The following is a 16,473-nucleotide window of genomic DNA, read 5'->3' on the forward strand; positions in this document are numbered from 1 at the left end:
AAAGTACAGAAAAAAACCTTTATGTATATTTAATTTATATTATAGTTAAACAGACGTGGAGTATTTGGCAGAACACACTACAAATTTCAATGGAAGTTTATTAAAGAAGGATTTATTAAAAACTTGCAACAAAATTAATAAAACAATTTTTAAAAAAAACAGACAATTCATCTCTTTATTGAAAATAATTAAAATAGCAGCATTAAACTTTATTTAACAAGATTTATGCATTAGAGGTTAGTCAAGATGAGCATTTTCAAGTCAACAACGGAACATTTTTCTACCATTCAATCATCAGATTGACTACTTGGACATATTGATCGTCTTGGTCTTCAGCTGCAAATCAATCCAGGTTTTCATTTGTTTTTTAAATGTGTCTTCCACAAACATGGACAAGAAGCTCCCCATTTCCCTTCAAGAACAAATATTTTAACATAACAAATATGAAGATTTCAGTATTATATGCTGAAAGAAATACAGTAGTACCGGTGCATTAGGGAGATGGTAGATTAATTATTTCTATCTAGATGCACTTCTTGGAGGAGTATGTTTCTGCCCAAAAAAAACAACAATTTTTAGATTAATTTTGCATATGTACAAGAAAATAGATATTCTGATGTCAAAAAGGTGCAGATTAAAAAAAATAAATCCATAATTAAAGGCAGAAATTTCTGCCTTTAATTACTGAAAACTACATTTTTCTTATGAATTTAAAACTATTCAACATCATAAAATATCAACTTTTTTTTTCTTGTAAATATGTGAAATTAATCTTGAAATTTCTGAGATTTTTTTGTCAGAAATGTACTCCCCTTTGGCCAATAATTTTCTTCTTTTATCTACAACGGCCCTAATAGTACACATGAATGTGTAAACGAAAACAATGTTTCAATATCGCTATTAATTAAATGCTTTTAGTTAACAGAATATGGGACAGCAGTTCTATAAATATTGAAAATGAGTAAAACATGACAGACTTTCAGTGCATTCAGTAAGGCAGGCAAAACCCAGTTTACTGATCTCTAAATCAAATTGTGTAACATGACAGACTTTCAGTGCATTCAGTAAAGCAGGCAAAACCCAGTTTATGACCATTTTTTACTGGTAGCCTTATCTGTAAAATTTAACCCTTCCACTCAATGCTCAGAAAACTGTAAACTTCTAAATAACAATACCCGTGCTTACTTTAATAAATGCTGAACATATAATCCTGTCTTCCCTTTATCACTTTAGGTCAGGGTTTATTAGCCTTTACGATCCAGACATTTTCAACGTTCTTCCTTCTAAATATTTTTTTCTACAGCTTTAAAACCTACCTCACCTTTAAAAAATATGTGTTAAGTGAAATAAACATTTAATTAATTGATTTTGTTAAAAAAATATTTTTTAAACTAAAGAACCACTATATATTTCAATTCTAATTTCAGGTCTTAGAACAAAAACATTAGATTTTTGCAGGAAAGTTATATATATTTTTTTACTATATTTAGAAATGATAGGTCACTTAAAACTAAAATAAAGCACAATTTGCAGCTGAATGACATAACAGGACTAAGAAGAAGAAGAAAATTAAGCTTTCGTATTGTGTCATTCTTCTTTATAAATTCAAAGGAAATATTTTAAATGCCTCCAAAAATGTGCATTTTCTATTGGTTTTTATTCAAGTACAACATTTTTGCTTGTTTCTGTGTCACTTCATGCATTTTAAGCCATAAAGAGCCACGCTAAAGGGTCTGATGACCTACAAGTGTAGAGCTGCAGGTTGCAGACCCCGGATTTAGGGGGCTGGCTTTAGGTCGATGAATTATAATGTGTGTACAGATTTAAAAAATAAATACATTCAGTAGATGGGTAGCACTTTTTCCCTGCAATATCAGCTTGGCCTCTTTGTGCTTCAATCATACAGTGATACGACTTGTGCAATTACTGCATAAAAATTTACTTATATGAGAGTTTTTGTTTTATCGCACAGGATCAACAATCCCATTCAGTAATGTAAAAACTCTTATGCCATTTTTTCCCCACACAACCAAGGATAAATAATTGCAGTATATGCACATTCAGTTTTATCTTCAAGTATTTGGCTCTGGTTGTGTGGCTTAATAAGGATTCACTGAACATGCATGACCATCTGAAAGAATATGCTTCTGAACCAAGTCACAGTTAAGCAAAGCAATTATTTTATGAATGTTAGATAAAATGCCGGAGGTGGTTCTAAAAGTACCCTAATATGTATATTGTTTTCCCTTTTTTAATAGGAATAAACTGCAGAGTAAGAGTTTGTTGTTACTCTACTAGACTTTAATGTCACGTAGCATCCTTCACAGAGAGCTGCTCTGTACAGTGTGCCAACTGTGTCGTTCATGTCTAAACTGAAATGTGTCCCTTTGAGAAGAAAATGATGGTGAACTTTGATGCCTTAGTTTGGTGCAGTAAAGTAGTAATGAAGCTGACTGTCTTCGAAGCTGTACTCCTGCTTGATGTGCTGAAGCACGTCGCCCTGCTGCAGCCGTGTCGCGTAGAGGACCGCCTCGCCGCGGTCCTGCGCCAAGCCCACCTGCTGAAGCCAATCCACCAGCTCACAGCCGCGGAAACAGTCCAGCATGGTCCTCATACCACACCTGTAAGACATAAACGCATTCGAGGTACAGTGTGAGTCAAAATTTAGAGAATATTTTCACAGGTATTTTCAGATAACCTGCAAGAATGTCTTACAAACATAAACCTAGGAGCACATTTATTCAAGATGGATTCCAATCAACTTCAGACCAGGGCAGCTCTCACCTTCTCTTTTTCACAATGTCATGGAAACACTGCTGTTTGTGGTATTTGGTGAACTGAAGGCAGGTCATCCTGATGTCATCTGGTAAATCCAGATCTGGTTCTTCTTTTTTCTTCTTTCCAAACCAGCGACTATATAACCTGAAAAACACATGAAAGGATAAAAAAAGAAATAAATGTAGGTTCTTAATACGATATACATGGTACAATACAGTTCTGATCAGAAGTTTACATTGGCAAGAAAGTCATATTACTTACAATTTTGTGTGGTTAAATGAGACAAACATTAAGCTATGCTGAGGTTTCAAACATCCATCATAGCTGCTTTTAGAATAGATAAAACAGGCCAAGATGTGAATCTCATTAAAAATGTCTGAAAATTTTAAACCAACCTATTTAAATAAGTTCTAGCAATTCTGATACAAAACAACAACGGGACTGATTCCAGTACACTGTGGACAGCTAAAAGAAGCTTTTGGGTTCTCTCCAACTAAAGAGACAAGTTATCAATAATTTGTGGGGCTGTCTTTACATTTTATATTCACAATAACATTACAGTTCTTGTTTTTAAAAATCACTGAAGTGGTATGTAGCAAAATCAATCCAACTTGATTCAATAATACGTCAAATAAATTTGTAAAAATCTGAAGTTAGTATGACATTCCTGCTAATGGTAAATGTCTTGTGTTTGTATAGCCCTTTATCAAGTCTATAGGACCTCAAAGCTGTAGTTTTACACATTCACTCATTCACACACTGATGGTGGCAAGCTACTGGATAGTAGCCACAGCTGCTCCAGGGCAGATTGACCACCACCATCACCCCAGGGGAGTGTAAGTAAATTTCTTTAAAAATGTGCATTTATTTGTGTATTTATTACATTACCTCTTCAATGGCAGTAAAATAAAATGCTTGTCCAACCCGAAAAGAGCAAAGGAGATAAATCCCTGCCAACAGGAAGAAGGGGTATTATTGCTGTGCTTCTGTGTGGGAGTAAATTTACATGATTTGGGGACTTCTTTATTTATTAGACTGACCTGTCCGTAGTTAGCTATAGCACAGAAGAACTGCAGCTCCAAGTAGAGTCTCCCATGAAGGTGGTTGTAAAGCAACCACAGACCACTGGAAAAGTTCTGTGGTTAGAAGAACATGAGATAGGTTATACTCTGCAGATTCACTGGTGGCTCTGGTAAAGATGTGCATCAAATCTAAAAGTAATTTCAGTTGCATAGCATCACTGAAGACTAGAAACAAAAGTCTTACATTTGAGAACATTTTTTTAAATTTTACTTAATTTAGATTGAACTTTTTTTAAACTGAAAAAAAAACTTCCAACTAATAATCCACTATTTCATTCAAAAATATATGTCAAGATACAGAGGTCTGTGTCTTTGGACCAGTGGCTACAAGGCTAGACAAGGAACTAATGATAAGGATAACAACTAAGGTAAACCCCCCCCAGATATTTCCATGTCCAGATATAGTCATTTGCATGGCATGTCTGGGAAAAACATTTTCTGTTAGTGCCACAAACGCAAAGGTGGTAATTGCTCAACTCTTTCTGAACTTGAACTGTAACCATGTGCTTTGCTCAGATTAGACAAATATTGTGCTTTTCAGCAACAAACAGGCATGAAAAATCACTTTATGGCCACCGTTGTCATGGTAGAGAATCTATGATATTGTGGGCTCGTTTAGCTTCTAAATTCACTTAAATCCTTGTTAACGTGTGCAGAATCAGGAGGTTTTCAAAAATATCAGAAGATTTTAAATAAATGAACTGAAAAAAAGGTCATGAGTAGGCGTTTCAACGAAGTAATGATGCAAATTCTATGACAAAGAAATGGTTCAAAAGACATAAAATCCACCATTTTCAATGGGAATTTTACTCTCCAGGCCTAAAACCCAAGGAAAACCTGCAAGCTGAAGGGAAGACATTGTAAGAGAGAACCCGGGATGATCTCATTCCTGTAAACAGGTCAAAAGTCTTTCTTTCTAGTCCAACCATGTGAAATGTTACAGGAAGAGAACAAGTGCTGGCCTAATAGCAAGGCAGGGTTTTAAAAAGTATTAACAGGAGGAGAAACTATAATTGTGCCACTATAGATTGTGCAAAAAAATCAGTTGTTAAGGTTGAAACATTTTCTTTTTTTTAAATATAAACACATGAATTAAAGGCTGGATTTTGTCTAAAATTTACAGTTTCAGATTATGCCACCGAAATAAAAGAATAATTTTTTTTCCCCTCAGTTTACACATATTTTTCAGGAGAGGAAACAATTTTGTCCACATCTGTATATTTGAAAAATAGGTCAGTCCTGCTTTAGCTCAAGCTTGTATAAATAATTATATAATTTAATTTCTTAAAACAAGTTTTTTTGTTTTTTTGTTATTCTATTATTAGATATACAGGAACTAATAAAACCTTTAACTGAAAAAAATATAGAAAAATGAGGTGTTCTATTGTGGTTTTAAAACAGGAGTATTTCACTGAAATGAGCTGGAAATGAACCATTAATTTGTATGGTTTGTGATGACTGCAGTCTTTTACTCACAGCCAGAAGGAAGACAGTCAGGAGGAGACACAGGAGCACATGACGGACCACTTGTCTGTCCTTCACCTGCTGGAGCTCATCCATCTGAGCAAGGAGACAGTCTGTCGACTCGCAACCATTCTCACAATGAACTGCAGAGGGCGGCAGCGCACAGAAAATGAACAAACGGCTCACAAGAGAAAGGGCTGACAGACCAAATGTGGCTTTGCAGTCCTCAAAGCAAAATGTTAAAAACTAAGGAAGATGATTCAGGTCTGGGACGTCCACTGTGGGTTTTAGTGAGTTTAACATATTTATGCAAGATAGAATGTGTGAAAGTCGGCAGTCAGTCGAAATACCTGGGAGGGAGTTTAGGCTGTTGTTCGTGTTTGTGCTGATGATCATGTCAGGCATGGGCGTGGCTGGAGCACAGGCACATCTGAAACACTCTGATATGAAGAATAATTATCTTAATATACAATTACATTTTGTGTCTGTATTATTTACAGTGTTTGTTTTTGGTTTTTTTGTAATTACATTAATCCAACATCTGATGTTTCCTATTTGACAGCTTGATGTAAAATTACAAAAAACATTTATCCAATGACAATAACAACAATATTCTGTTGCTTTTGATCTGATTTAAGTTTATACTATTGCCATGATCAAACAGAATCAATTTATCGATTACATGTCTTATATTCAATGCATTTTATAGGGATTGCATATGATGAACCAACATATCAGAAGGTGATTGTGAAGCGGAAGTAGCTTCCTATTTTTCTGCAAATTCCATTTGAACATAAGTTTTAAAGACTCGCCAAACATTCTTAGTGTAATGCTTGTTGTCCTTCTGGAAGGTGACCCTCTGAACTGATCTCATGCTTTATGCAAGTTTTCTATCAGGATCTTTAATTTAACTTCATCTATTTTTCAACCAACAGAATATTGTTGTAAAGTATATTAGGAAAATTCTGAAGAACATTCCTAACATTTTATTTAGGAAGTTCAGAGTAATGAGGGCTGAACACAATATCTCTCCATTCCTTCCAGATTAGTATTCTAATCTATAATGAAAAAACTAATATAATACATAGAAGGTTGTGGTTGTTTTATGCTAAAATGTGACAGATTTAAGACAGAAATATTTTTGCAAGTCAGTGTAAGTACAGTTGAACATGATGATGCACTCTGTGGTGAAATAATCTTATGATTCTGCTACAATGACTCACATTTTACTTTCTGTTTAAGGGTTTCAAACACACGCAACATAATGCGTATATTAAAGAAAAAATGCAAAACAGTCCATAATTGTTTGCCAATGGCAGCTCATGATAAATCTTAATTGGTATTACTGATTCTTGCCCTTATTGCTAGTACTCAAGTGTTTTAATAATCAACTGTGGATATTTTGGCAAGATAGGTTTTGATACATAAAAGTGAGGCTGCATATATTAGAAAAACATGACAATTTGACATCATTGTTAAATGTTATTGATTGTGATTAACATATTTTCCTATCTGCTCTTTTTTTCCTATCATAATAATGCACTCAACTGTTTCCTTTAGCTTTCTGATCTTGGGTTTCCTACATGACTCCTGAAATGTTACAAGCAAATATTGCATCAAAGCCGTCGGCAGTGGCTGTAATTTGATAGCTTGTGCAGCTCAACCCGAAAGTAACATTAATACACATGCTGCAAATATCCATGGAAGTAGAGTAGAAAAGAATTAGACTGCAGAACTATAAAATGGAAACGAAGTGAAATGACCAGCCTGGTTGTTAGATAATTTGCTTTCCATTTATGGCGTGAGAACTGTTTACACCTTTCCAGCCATAGCAATTAATTTCACTGCTGGTGCAATGGCAATAAAAGTATTCATTCAACCATTCAAATAATGCTATTTGACAAAAGAAATCAAATCTAAAACATTTTCAGAGTAGAGAGTACCTCCTCCTGTTCCATTTCCTGGCTCTATGAGAGTCTGAGTTTCTGGTTCAACCTCAGTCACCTGATCCTGGTAAGGTTCAAATGAACTTCGTGTGTCTTCGTTTTCTTCATCTTGCTCCCAACTTCCTCTACTAAGACACACCAAAGAGCCTCCTCCGAGAAGTATACTGAAGCTGACCACTACTGTGGTGCAAATTATCTAAAAAACAATAATAAAAAAAAAAAACAATAAAAATTTGTCAAAATTTGGAGCTTTGAAGGTTTACTATAAATAGCAAAAATTATTAGCATTATTCTTGCTTTGTGTGTTTTATACCTGTAGATTGCCATAGAAGAACAAAAAATCAATAGCGTCAGACCTTTTTTCGCCAAAGATGAGCAGAATAGAAGTTACCAAAGAGGGGATTCTGTAAAACATGAGTTTGTTCATGTAATTAAAATGTCAAACAGGAACAACTTAGCAACACTGCCATAAAACATGGGGCTGTGGCACTGTTCTGGATTAAAAACCTGCAGGAAGATTGGAGGACTAGAACAACAGAACACACAGTTAAACACAAAAATGCAACACTATTAAACTGACACATAAAACCATAAAATGGATTACTTTATCTTGCTTCTTTGCATTTTCTTTACATTTCTTTTTTTTTTTTTTTAATTGGATGACTTAGATAATTTTCTCTAACTTATTTTTATTTTTGCCACATGTTTTTCTTGTCTTTTCTGTGTCTTTAAATGTATTTAGGCTTTTTTTCTTTATATACTCATGCATAAATAACAAGTTACCTATAAAAATAAGAAACCATGATTCAGAGAAATAAAAAAAGACAAAACAATACACAGACAATGTTGTTAATAGTCACTGAAGCAGCCAAAAAAATGATAAATGCATTTTAGCTTTTAGTTCTAAGTCCATTAAAACAAATATACAAGCATAGATTAGAGGCTGAGAAAACACAAACTAATACAATACACTTAAAGAAACCAGATGTTTGTTATATCAATCCAGGTTATATTTTCAGATATAACCTGTGAATTTTCTGTGAATTAGAGGTGACTTACCCCCAGCCTGCAATGACCAGCGCACCTGGTGCTCCTCTAAGATCCTCATACTTTTTCATAAGCACAATTGAGAGTGCTATTAATCCTAAAAAAAAAAGACATTTTATTCACAAAAATAACAATAAAATTCAGATTCTGGAGTAGCACTAACTCCACATATGGATAAATGCGTTGTCGGCTTACCTGGCCACAAAAAACTACTGTAGAGTGAAGTAGACAGCAACGTGAAGATGAGGACTTGCGCAACAAAGTTGTCTTCCTTCACCACAAAGTTCCACAGAATCATCCCAATGCAGCTGAACAGCTAGAAAACCACATCACCAAACACACAATTAAAGGTTTTGCTGAAGATAAAAGTTAGTTGGAGCTACAGTTCTTTTTTTTCAGACGAAAATACAATTGAAACTAGGACTGCCCGCTTACCTGCGCCAAGAACAGGTTGACTGTAAACATGTGAGGAAGTCTCTTAAACTTTTTACTTAAAAACATGACAGCAACTGTCCACAGCTGGCAGAAAATAAAAACATTTTTAAATTAGTTACACAAACATTTTACTTATGAAACTCTTCTGTTTGCTAAAACTAAACATCAATGCACTTTATTTAAAAAACGTGGAAAAATTTGACAGCATTTTAAAATTTACAGCAAAAATCATGAAAATATGACACATGGCTGAATCACAGTTGACATTGGTTTTCTAAGGCAGATTCGATAATATCCTTTCGAGACATGCCTTGCTAAAATGGAAAAACACAGCCATAAATAGATGATGTCATGTTGGCTGTAAACATCAGAGAATGAAGAACAAACTGTTTGCCCTCGGCCACCTTCCTGGTTAAAGGAAGGTGGCTGAGATTTGTGAGTTACTATGTGAAGACGGTAGATTTCTGCTCACCCAACATAAACAGCATTTCTGTCTGAAACACCTCTATTTTGTCCTTAAGGATACAAATAACCGTTCATGTTAAAGGGGAGTTTTTCTTCTCCACTATCTTTACATATACATGTGCTACAGTATGATAGTTTGCTGTTAAGGCAATCTGCAGTATTTCCTTACATAGAAACTTTAAAACACTTTTTAAACATGAATTGAACTTGACTGTTTGGATCAGCTGGAATGTATGCATGATTGGGATGTTTTGTAAATTATTTTGAGATGATGACGCAAGTACCTATGGCAATGAGTGAAAGTGAATTGGTTTGGTACATTGCACTTCAATGCTTAACTACAAAAATTAGATTAAGCCTTTTCCCCTCAATGCTTGAGCTAAATCAACAAAGGACATGGCAGTGCTTTGACTTAATTTCATCAGCACAAATGCACATTTACACTTTACATGCATAAAAATGGTTGGAAATTATTTTATGGGGTCAAATACCATATTGTTGTACCAAAGATAACTTGATGGTGTCATTATTTTGACAGCTATTGCTTTAGTCCAATTAAATCCGCAAAAGTAAAACTTTCCTAACTGAATGACGTCAGATTTTTCGATTATTTTATTTTTATTTCAAGCAGGCATTCTCGACTGTGGTAAATTACGGGTAAATTGGATCCATCAAAGAGTACTTTATTCCTGGTAGGGTTCTGGTCTATTAGATCTCTAATCTACTGCTTTCTGGTGTTTCTCCTGACTTTCCCCTCTTCACTGGACAAATCATTATAATGGTTGTCACATTCCAACTCGCAGCTTTATTATTATAATGTTCCTCTAGGGTGGCCATTTTGTTATGCATATTTGCTCAAGTTTAGTGTTACATACATCACTCCTTTGGCTTTAGCATCTGTTTCTTGTGCTGCCTTTCTTACTTGTATAGATTTTTTTTTTTTATGTTGGGCCTCTAAATAAAATATCCATCTTGAACCTCAAGCCACAATCCTTCTTTCACAGGATTGAAAGAAGGAAGCATTGTCTTTCAGAAAACAGTGAAGCGGTTTTCGGAAACCGCTTCACTGTTTCAGAGTGAAGCGGTTTCACTCTGCTGTCCATTTACGGTGCGAGAATGCCAAAATGCAGAACCAGAAGCAGTTAGTTACTGATAGGGCTACATGTTTCTTAAAGTGGCACAGAAAGTGAGAATGAGGAAGCGGGCCTGAGTGAGTGACGAATCAGTGAGGCAACTCATCCTCTGAACAGCTGAGCCTCTCAAAGACAGATGGTTTAGTATTTTAAAACATGAAAATATAAGACTTTATAAGTATACATCACTTCCTTTAAAAAAAAGCAACTGTGGGCGAGTGAGAGAAATGTAATCCAAACACTAAACTGCCATGATTAAGCCATGATTGACTGGTAGTTCCAGAAGTTGCCAATCCACTTCTTGGGAGAATAAAAACTAAACAAAGAAAGTAAGGAACAATCTGGTGTACAGCCAGTTATGAATGAGTCTGTGCATGTTACACAGTTACTTACCAGAGCCACTAAGCTCACTATGCTTATATTAAAGCTGACACTCTCAAGTGAATTCATCAGACACTGGGGATCCATTAAGTGGATGGTAAGTAGCCAGGCTGAGACATATATTATTGGAGCCGAGAGAAAAGTGCTGATCACCATCCCAGAGGTCACCTGTCACAATGAAAAACATGTTCAGGAAAGTTTAAAAAAAAAAAAAAACATTCCAAGCAAATAAGAAAGTTGAGCTGTAGTTCATGTAGTAACTCACAACTTCTAGTTCTGCGTTATAGTAAACAGCATAGATGGCCACGCTTGGTGCAGTGGGGAAGACTCCGTAAAGAAAGGCATAATCTGAGAGGCTGGAGTGGTTTGTGGTATTGCTGCTGTTATCCAAAATATCCACCATATCCTTACAGAGAAGTGGCATTACCAGCCTTGAAGTCCAAAAAACAAGATATGAAATAGTTAAAAGTCCAAACCGGAGGAACTGAAACACTTAGATAACTGTGGTTAAAATGCAGACATGTAATTCTGAAATGACCTATGGTCTGAGAAGGTCTGAGTCATCTAAACCATTAGCACAAAACACATTGGGAGCCCTTAACTTTACTCAGTCTCTAACACCATGCATCAGTAATTGTAATACCAAGGCATTTATTAGTAGTACCCATAAGGTGCAATGAAATTCCACTCACAGTTTGGCTGTAATGAGCAAAATCAGTGTCACAACAGTGGATCTGGTCAGTTTCCTCAACTGGCCCACCATGGTCAGACCCAAATAGAACAAAGCTGCTCCACCAAAAGAGTTGGCCAAGCCGTCTATAAACTCAGCCATGAAAGCAGGGATTCTCTGGTGCAGGGCAAAGTGGGCAATGATGCCTACGATAACCATGAATACAATGGGGTTCTTCAGGACTTGCAGGACTACATGTCCCACAATCAGCAGTTTTCTCTGCTGGTGGTTTCCCTGATTCTTCCACTTTTGGATCTCGCACAGTGCAAACCCGATGGGATTCAGGAGCATCAGGGACACGGGTGCAACCAGGTAGATGTACTGGAGGTACTCTGGGTATGTGCTTTGATAGAGGGCTTCAACTGTGGACAGAGATGAAGGCAAGAGAGTCAAAGAAAAATAACAAAAACAGGTAAATCTAAGATCTAATTAGTCTATAGTTTTAGTCTAAAATGTTGAAGTGAAATCATTCTAGACACATGCAAGCAGCATTTACAATAAATACTTTTAGAAAAATCAGGTTGACAAATGTAAATCCACTAATTCTGGTACAAGAAAAGCAAGTTACAGAAACTGTGAATCCTAAAAAAAAAAAATTATATTGTGCAAATAATATAAATATATGAAGCAGTATTTCTTAAAGTGGAGGATATGGATACCTAATCCAGTCAAATGAACTAAATGCATAAAATTATCTCCCCAGTAAATATTTGATGACTTCCCTAAATTGTTTATGAAATATTTTTGTCAGACCAAAAGCTCCAGAGTTATTTCAAAAATGTTTACTTGAGCAAATGAAACTGAAGTGGTACTCACTGGCAGCAACACAAAGATATACTGTAGGCAAAAATCTTGCTACTCTGACAATGAATTTGAAACAGGTTCACCCTGTTCCAACTGCTAAACACAGCCTACAGAAAAGGGGCCAGGCATTTTCTGTTTTTCTATCACACGTGCATTCACTTGTTTAATCTATTAGGTTAGACTACCCTTTGTGGTAACACTTTATTTGACGGGTTGTGAGTAAGACTGCCATGACTCAGTCATAAACATGACATAACACCTGTCATGAACATGAAGGAGTCTTTCTGAATATATGCTTAAATTATTTCAATCAAGGGCTGATTGAAATAATCAATCCTTGATTCTTGTTGTTACATCTGTAGTGATGGTGAGAGGTTCATATAAATGGGCTTTCAAGATGTATAACTATTCATTTGTCTAGGTGGAATGATTACATGACAATAAAAAAAACTACAGATGTTGGTTAAGACTAGAATTTGTCTACTTTATTTGATTCTCTTTACTGAATATCTAGTTGAAAAGTTGCAAAAGTGTAGCTGTTGGTTTGAGGGGAAGACTTTAAAAGTAGCCTTTCATCTTCATTAGTTCCGCCATTTTGCGAAATGCACTTGTAATGGCAGATAAGCAATCCCAGTACGATGCTGCTAGAGTTACACAATAAAGATTGTGATGAAGGAACAAAAACAGAGAACATTGCTATTGCAATATTCCGTAAAAGTATGAGAATTAAAAGTTTTTCTGATATAATGAAGTCCTAAACTCTATTTTAAATAGAGTAGAAAAAATATTGGTAATGCACAAATAGTAAAATTTGTGTGTTTTAGAGCTGTGTTTCCCAACCCTGGTCCTCGAGGCACACTGCCCTGCATGTTTTAGCTGCCCAGCTGATTTCAATTGATCACTGATTAACAGGCATTTGTTCAACTGCAATCAGTTGAGTCAGGCACATTAAGGCAGGGAAACCTGTAAAACATGTAGGACAGTGTGCCTTGAGGACCAGGGTTGAGAAACACTGTTTCAGAGAAAACCACAACAATTTGAATTTCCTCCTCCAAAATTAACACTTTAAAGCACGACTGGAATTTGCAACTTAGCAGTTGTGTAGAGAAATTTAAGCTCATATCAGATAAAGACTGAGCTATTTGGCCACAACACTGAAGTATGTTAGAAGAAATCATGGTGAAGCTTTCAAATATAACACAACTGTTTTCACAGTAATGGTGGTAAAATCATGCTGAGGGTATTTTTTCCAAATTTTTCAACTTCCCCTCAAATCACCAGATAGTTGCAATCATCAACTAGTTGTTCCAATTGGAAATTTATACCATTTTGAAAATGCCTGATGAATCAAAATGTGTACTTTTTAGAATGCATCTAAAGTCCCAAAATAATATATGATGCAGATGTTTACACGCGATTACACTTACCTATTGGATAGCCCAAAGCAAAGTCATTGCTTTGGGTTGCAAATATTGAGAAGATGCCAGCCTTACTGTAGCGGCTGTCAGGACTGGACACTATTAGAGTGAGGAAGCAAACGATGCAAAATACACACACTTTAGCGATGAGGATCCCCCACAGGAAGGGCCAGATGACGTTTCCAAAGTCCAGTAACACCATGTTCTTAAAAAGGAGAGCAGGGAGAGCAAACTTTGATACAAAGTTGCCCAAACCTTTGGCCTGAGTGGAGGTGATGATGTTGGTCCTTCCTGCTATGTATCCACACAGGATGATCCCAAAGCACTCCAGGAGAGCAGGTAGCAGCCTGTCTATGGACATGGTGGAGGGCAAAGCAGGGGGGCTGGGGCTTCCCTCCTCGTTGTAGCCGCCTGCTGTCTCCATGCTCTCTCCGTGTGTTTTCTATCGAAAGTGATCTGTTATCATGCTAAGTGGAGAGGCTCACCGACCTGACACTGATGGCGGAAGACAGAGAGAGGAGGGTACTTTAAACTTCTGATTTAATTTTATGATTACTATTTTGCAACCAAAAAACATATTTTAAATAATTCCTCAAATATACACCGTAATATCAACAAATAAAGCGATGTATAAACTATGTAACCTAATTTAAACTGCTATGTCTTTAAAAATATCTACTCTTACCGTTGTAACAGCCGATTTCCCCTCCTATTTGCCCCATGTGTCGGCTTTTGTTCACTAGAAGCAGTCGTTGAGAGTTAAAACAGCCAGCTAATCTTTAACTGGAGTAACAAAAAGTACAAAATAGAGCTAAATTACGAAAAAAGAGTCGTTAAAGTGGTTAAGAAACAATTAATCTAGCTTGTTTATGTTCCTTGTTACATACGGAGTCACTGGTTAACGTCACTGCCTGTGCTTTTCTTAATCTTGATTTGTCACACAACCCGACCAATCACGTTCATCAGAGAGAGCGAAGAGGCGGGGCTTAACAGCGCAACCTCTCAAGTGTTATCACACTTGGTTATAAAACTAGCGATAACCTGAACTGAAAAACAAACATGGAGAGTTACAGACAAATACTTTATTAGTTAGAAAATACTCTAAAGAGTAGAATATGTAACACTGCAGTCAACGAGGTTCTCAATTAACCACTGCATTGGTAGAGAATTATTTGCAGAACCATATCTGCAAGACAAACATTTTTTTTACAACCTTTCTGTGTTTGCCTTATTAAAGCACAGACTTTGATTCAACTGTTTAAATGTATTCTCCAGGAAGATAGGGAGAGCTGGAAACAGATTGCAGTCAGATGCCATATTTTGGTCAACAATCTTTCTCATTTAACAGGCCTCCAATTTGGAACAATTTTCTACCAATAATCAAACAATTGGCTAGACTTAAGACTTGTACATTTAACATTGAAACACTTCTGCAAAATTGATGCTGTGTTTTGTTAAAACAATAATGTATTTTATCTTTTCAATCACACGTTGTTCAGCATATCAAACACTTTTCTTGACAGTCTGATGTGGAGTACCTGAAACACTTTGAGCGCTTTGAATTTCTTCACGATTACTATCAGTGATTTATTCAGAAGAAACACAAAATTCCACAGTTTTCCATAATGTTGAAAATGATGGAAAACATTTTTCCATTTTGTGTGGGTGCTCAGGCCTGAAATAGCTAACTATAAGATGACAGACTGTCTAAAAGTTAGTGTTTCCCAACCCTGTTCCCTGACGGCCTTTGAAGACAAGGGTTGGAAAACATTGGTCTAAGTCAAACTCCAGCAGTTGGTGCAGTGCCTAAAAAGGGAAGTGGTGAAGTGGAAGACAAAAGAAGAAGTGTCAAAGCTGTAAAAAAAAAAAAACATTTTGAAAGAGCGTTAGAAAGTCGTTTCTTAACAAAAGAGGGAAGAAATGTAGCAACGACTTGACAAAGCAACTGCTACATCATCCTTCATTTAATCCTCTGTGACAAATGTTATGAGCTGAATAGGAACCATCTTGCTGATGCTAAAATATTATTTGAAGTCTGTTAAAGAATCTTATCACATATTTATGATCATTGATCAAGCCAAATACAAATAAATAGAAAATTGGCTTAATTAATGTTTTTATGACAGATTTTGGTTAACAAAGTGGCAAGAGATTTAAAAAGCTGGTTATTTACTTGCTAAACTGTCTATTATATGCTGCACTGTCTTGCACCATTGAGTTTACAAAAATTTTTCTGCTATGTGACTCTAGGTCAAATATAAGGGTTTAACCCAGAAGCAAACAAACCAACAAAAAAAAATAAACTCATGCAAAAACGGAACAAAAAATGTACAATCAATATTGAGATCTGTTTTGAAGATTGTAAGCAATATGTAGAAACATGTAAGCAATGAAGAACTTCTTTGGACTTCTACAAAGCTGTGTAGCTGAGTGAATCAATATGCATACTGTAGATAGGGGCCTGCAACTTGCGACTCCAAAGCCGCATATGGCTATATGTAGACCTCCCCTATAATCTTTGAATACATAGACCTGTGCACTTACTTTAAGAAAAATTACAACTTATTAAATATCAACAATATCTAAGAAGAACCAAAATGTCAAAAAAATAAGGCAGGGTCAATTGACAGGAGCCGCAGATATTTTATTTTATTCAATTATTTTTCAAGTGACGAGAGTAGCATAACAAAAACTATTGAACAGATGGAAGAGAAAAACAGAACATAGCAACTCATCTGTTCTGTAGGCTGCCACTAGATGGCAGAATAATACAGAAAATAGGACTGCAAA

At 35.8% G+C, this 16,473-nt stretch overlaps 1 protein-coding gene across 1 annotated transcript; it reads right to left on the reverse strand.

The window, feature by feature from the left end:
• Positions 1-95: 95 nt before the first annotated feature.
• On the reverse strand, positions 96-14,615 carry gpr155a (G protein-coupled receptor 155a). The gene is made up of 16 exons (XM_044131305.1): positions 14,369-14,615; positions 13,693-14,178; positions 11,424-11,823; positions 10,997-11,162; positions 10,744-10,899; positions 8,753-8,836; positions 8,513-8,633; positions 8,330-8,414; positions 7,584-7,674; positions 7,268-7,466; positions 5,675-5,764; positions 5,337-5,467; positions 3,819-3,914; positions 3,667-3,728; positions 2,785-2,922; positions 96-2,621 (listed from the first exon to the last, which is right to left on the reverse strand). Exons 2-16 carry the CDS (start codon positions 14,105-14,107, stop codon positions 2,420-2,422), a joined length of 2,436 nt encoding a protein of 811 aa, XP_043987240.1. The 5' UTR covers positions 14,108-14,178; positions 14,369-14,615; the 3' UTR covers positions 96-2,419.
• Positions 14,616-16,473: the final 1,858 nt, after the last annotated feature.

This window comes from Gambusia affinis, linkage group LG11 (genome assembly GCF_019740435.1).
Source record: "Gambusia affinis linkage group LG11, SWU_Gaff_1.0, whole genome shotgun sequence".
Classification (NCBI taxonomy): Eukaryota; Metazoa; Chordata; class Actinopteri; order Cyprinodontiformes; family Poeciliidae; genus Gambusia; species Gambusia affinis.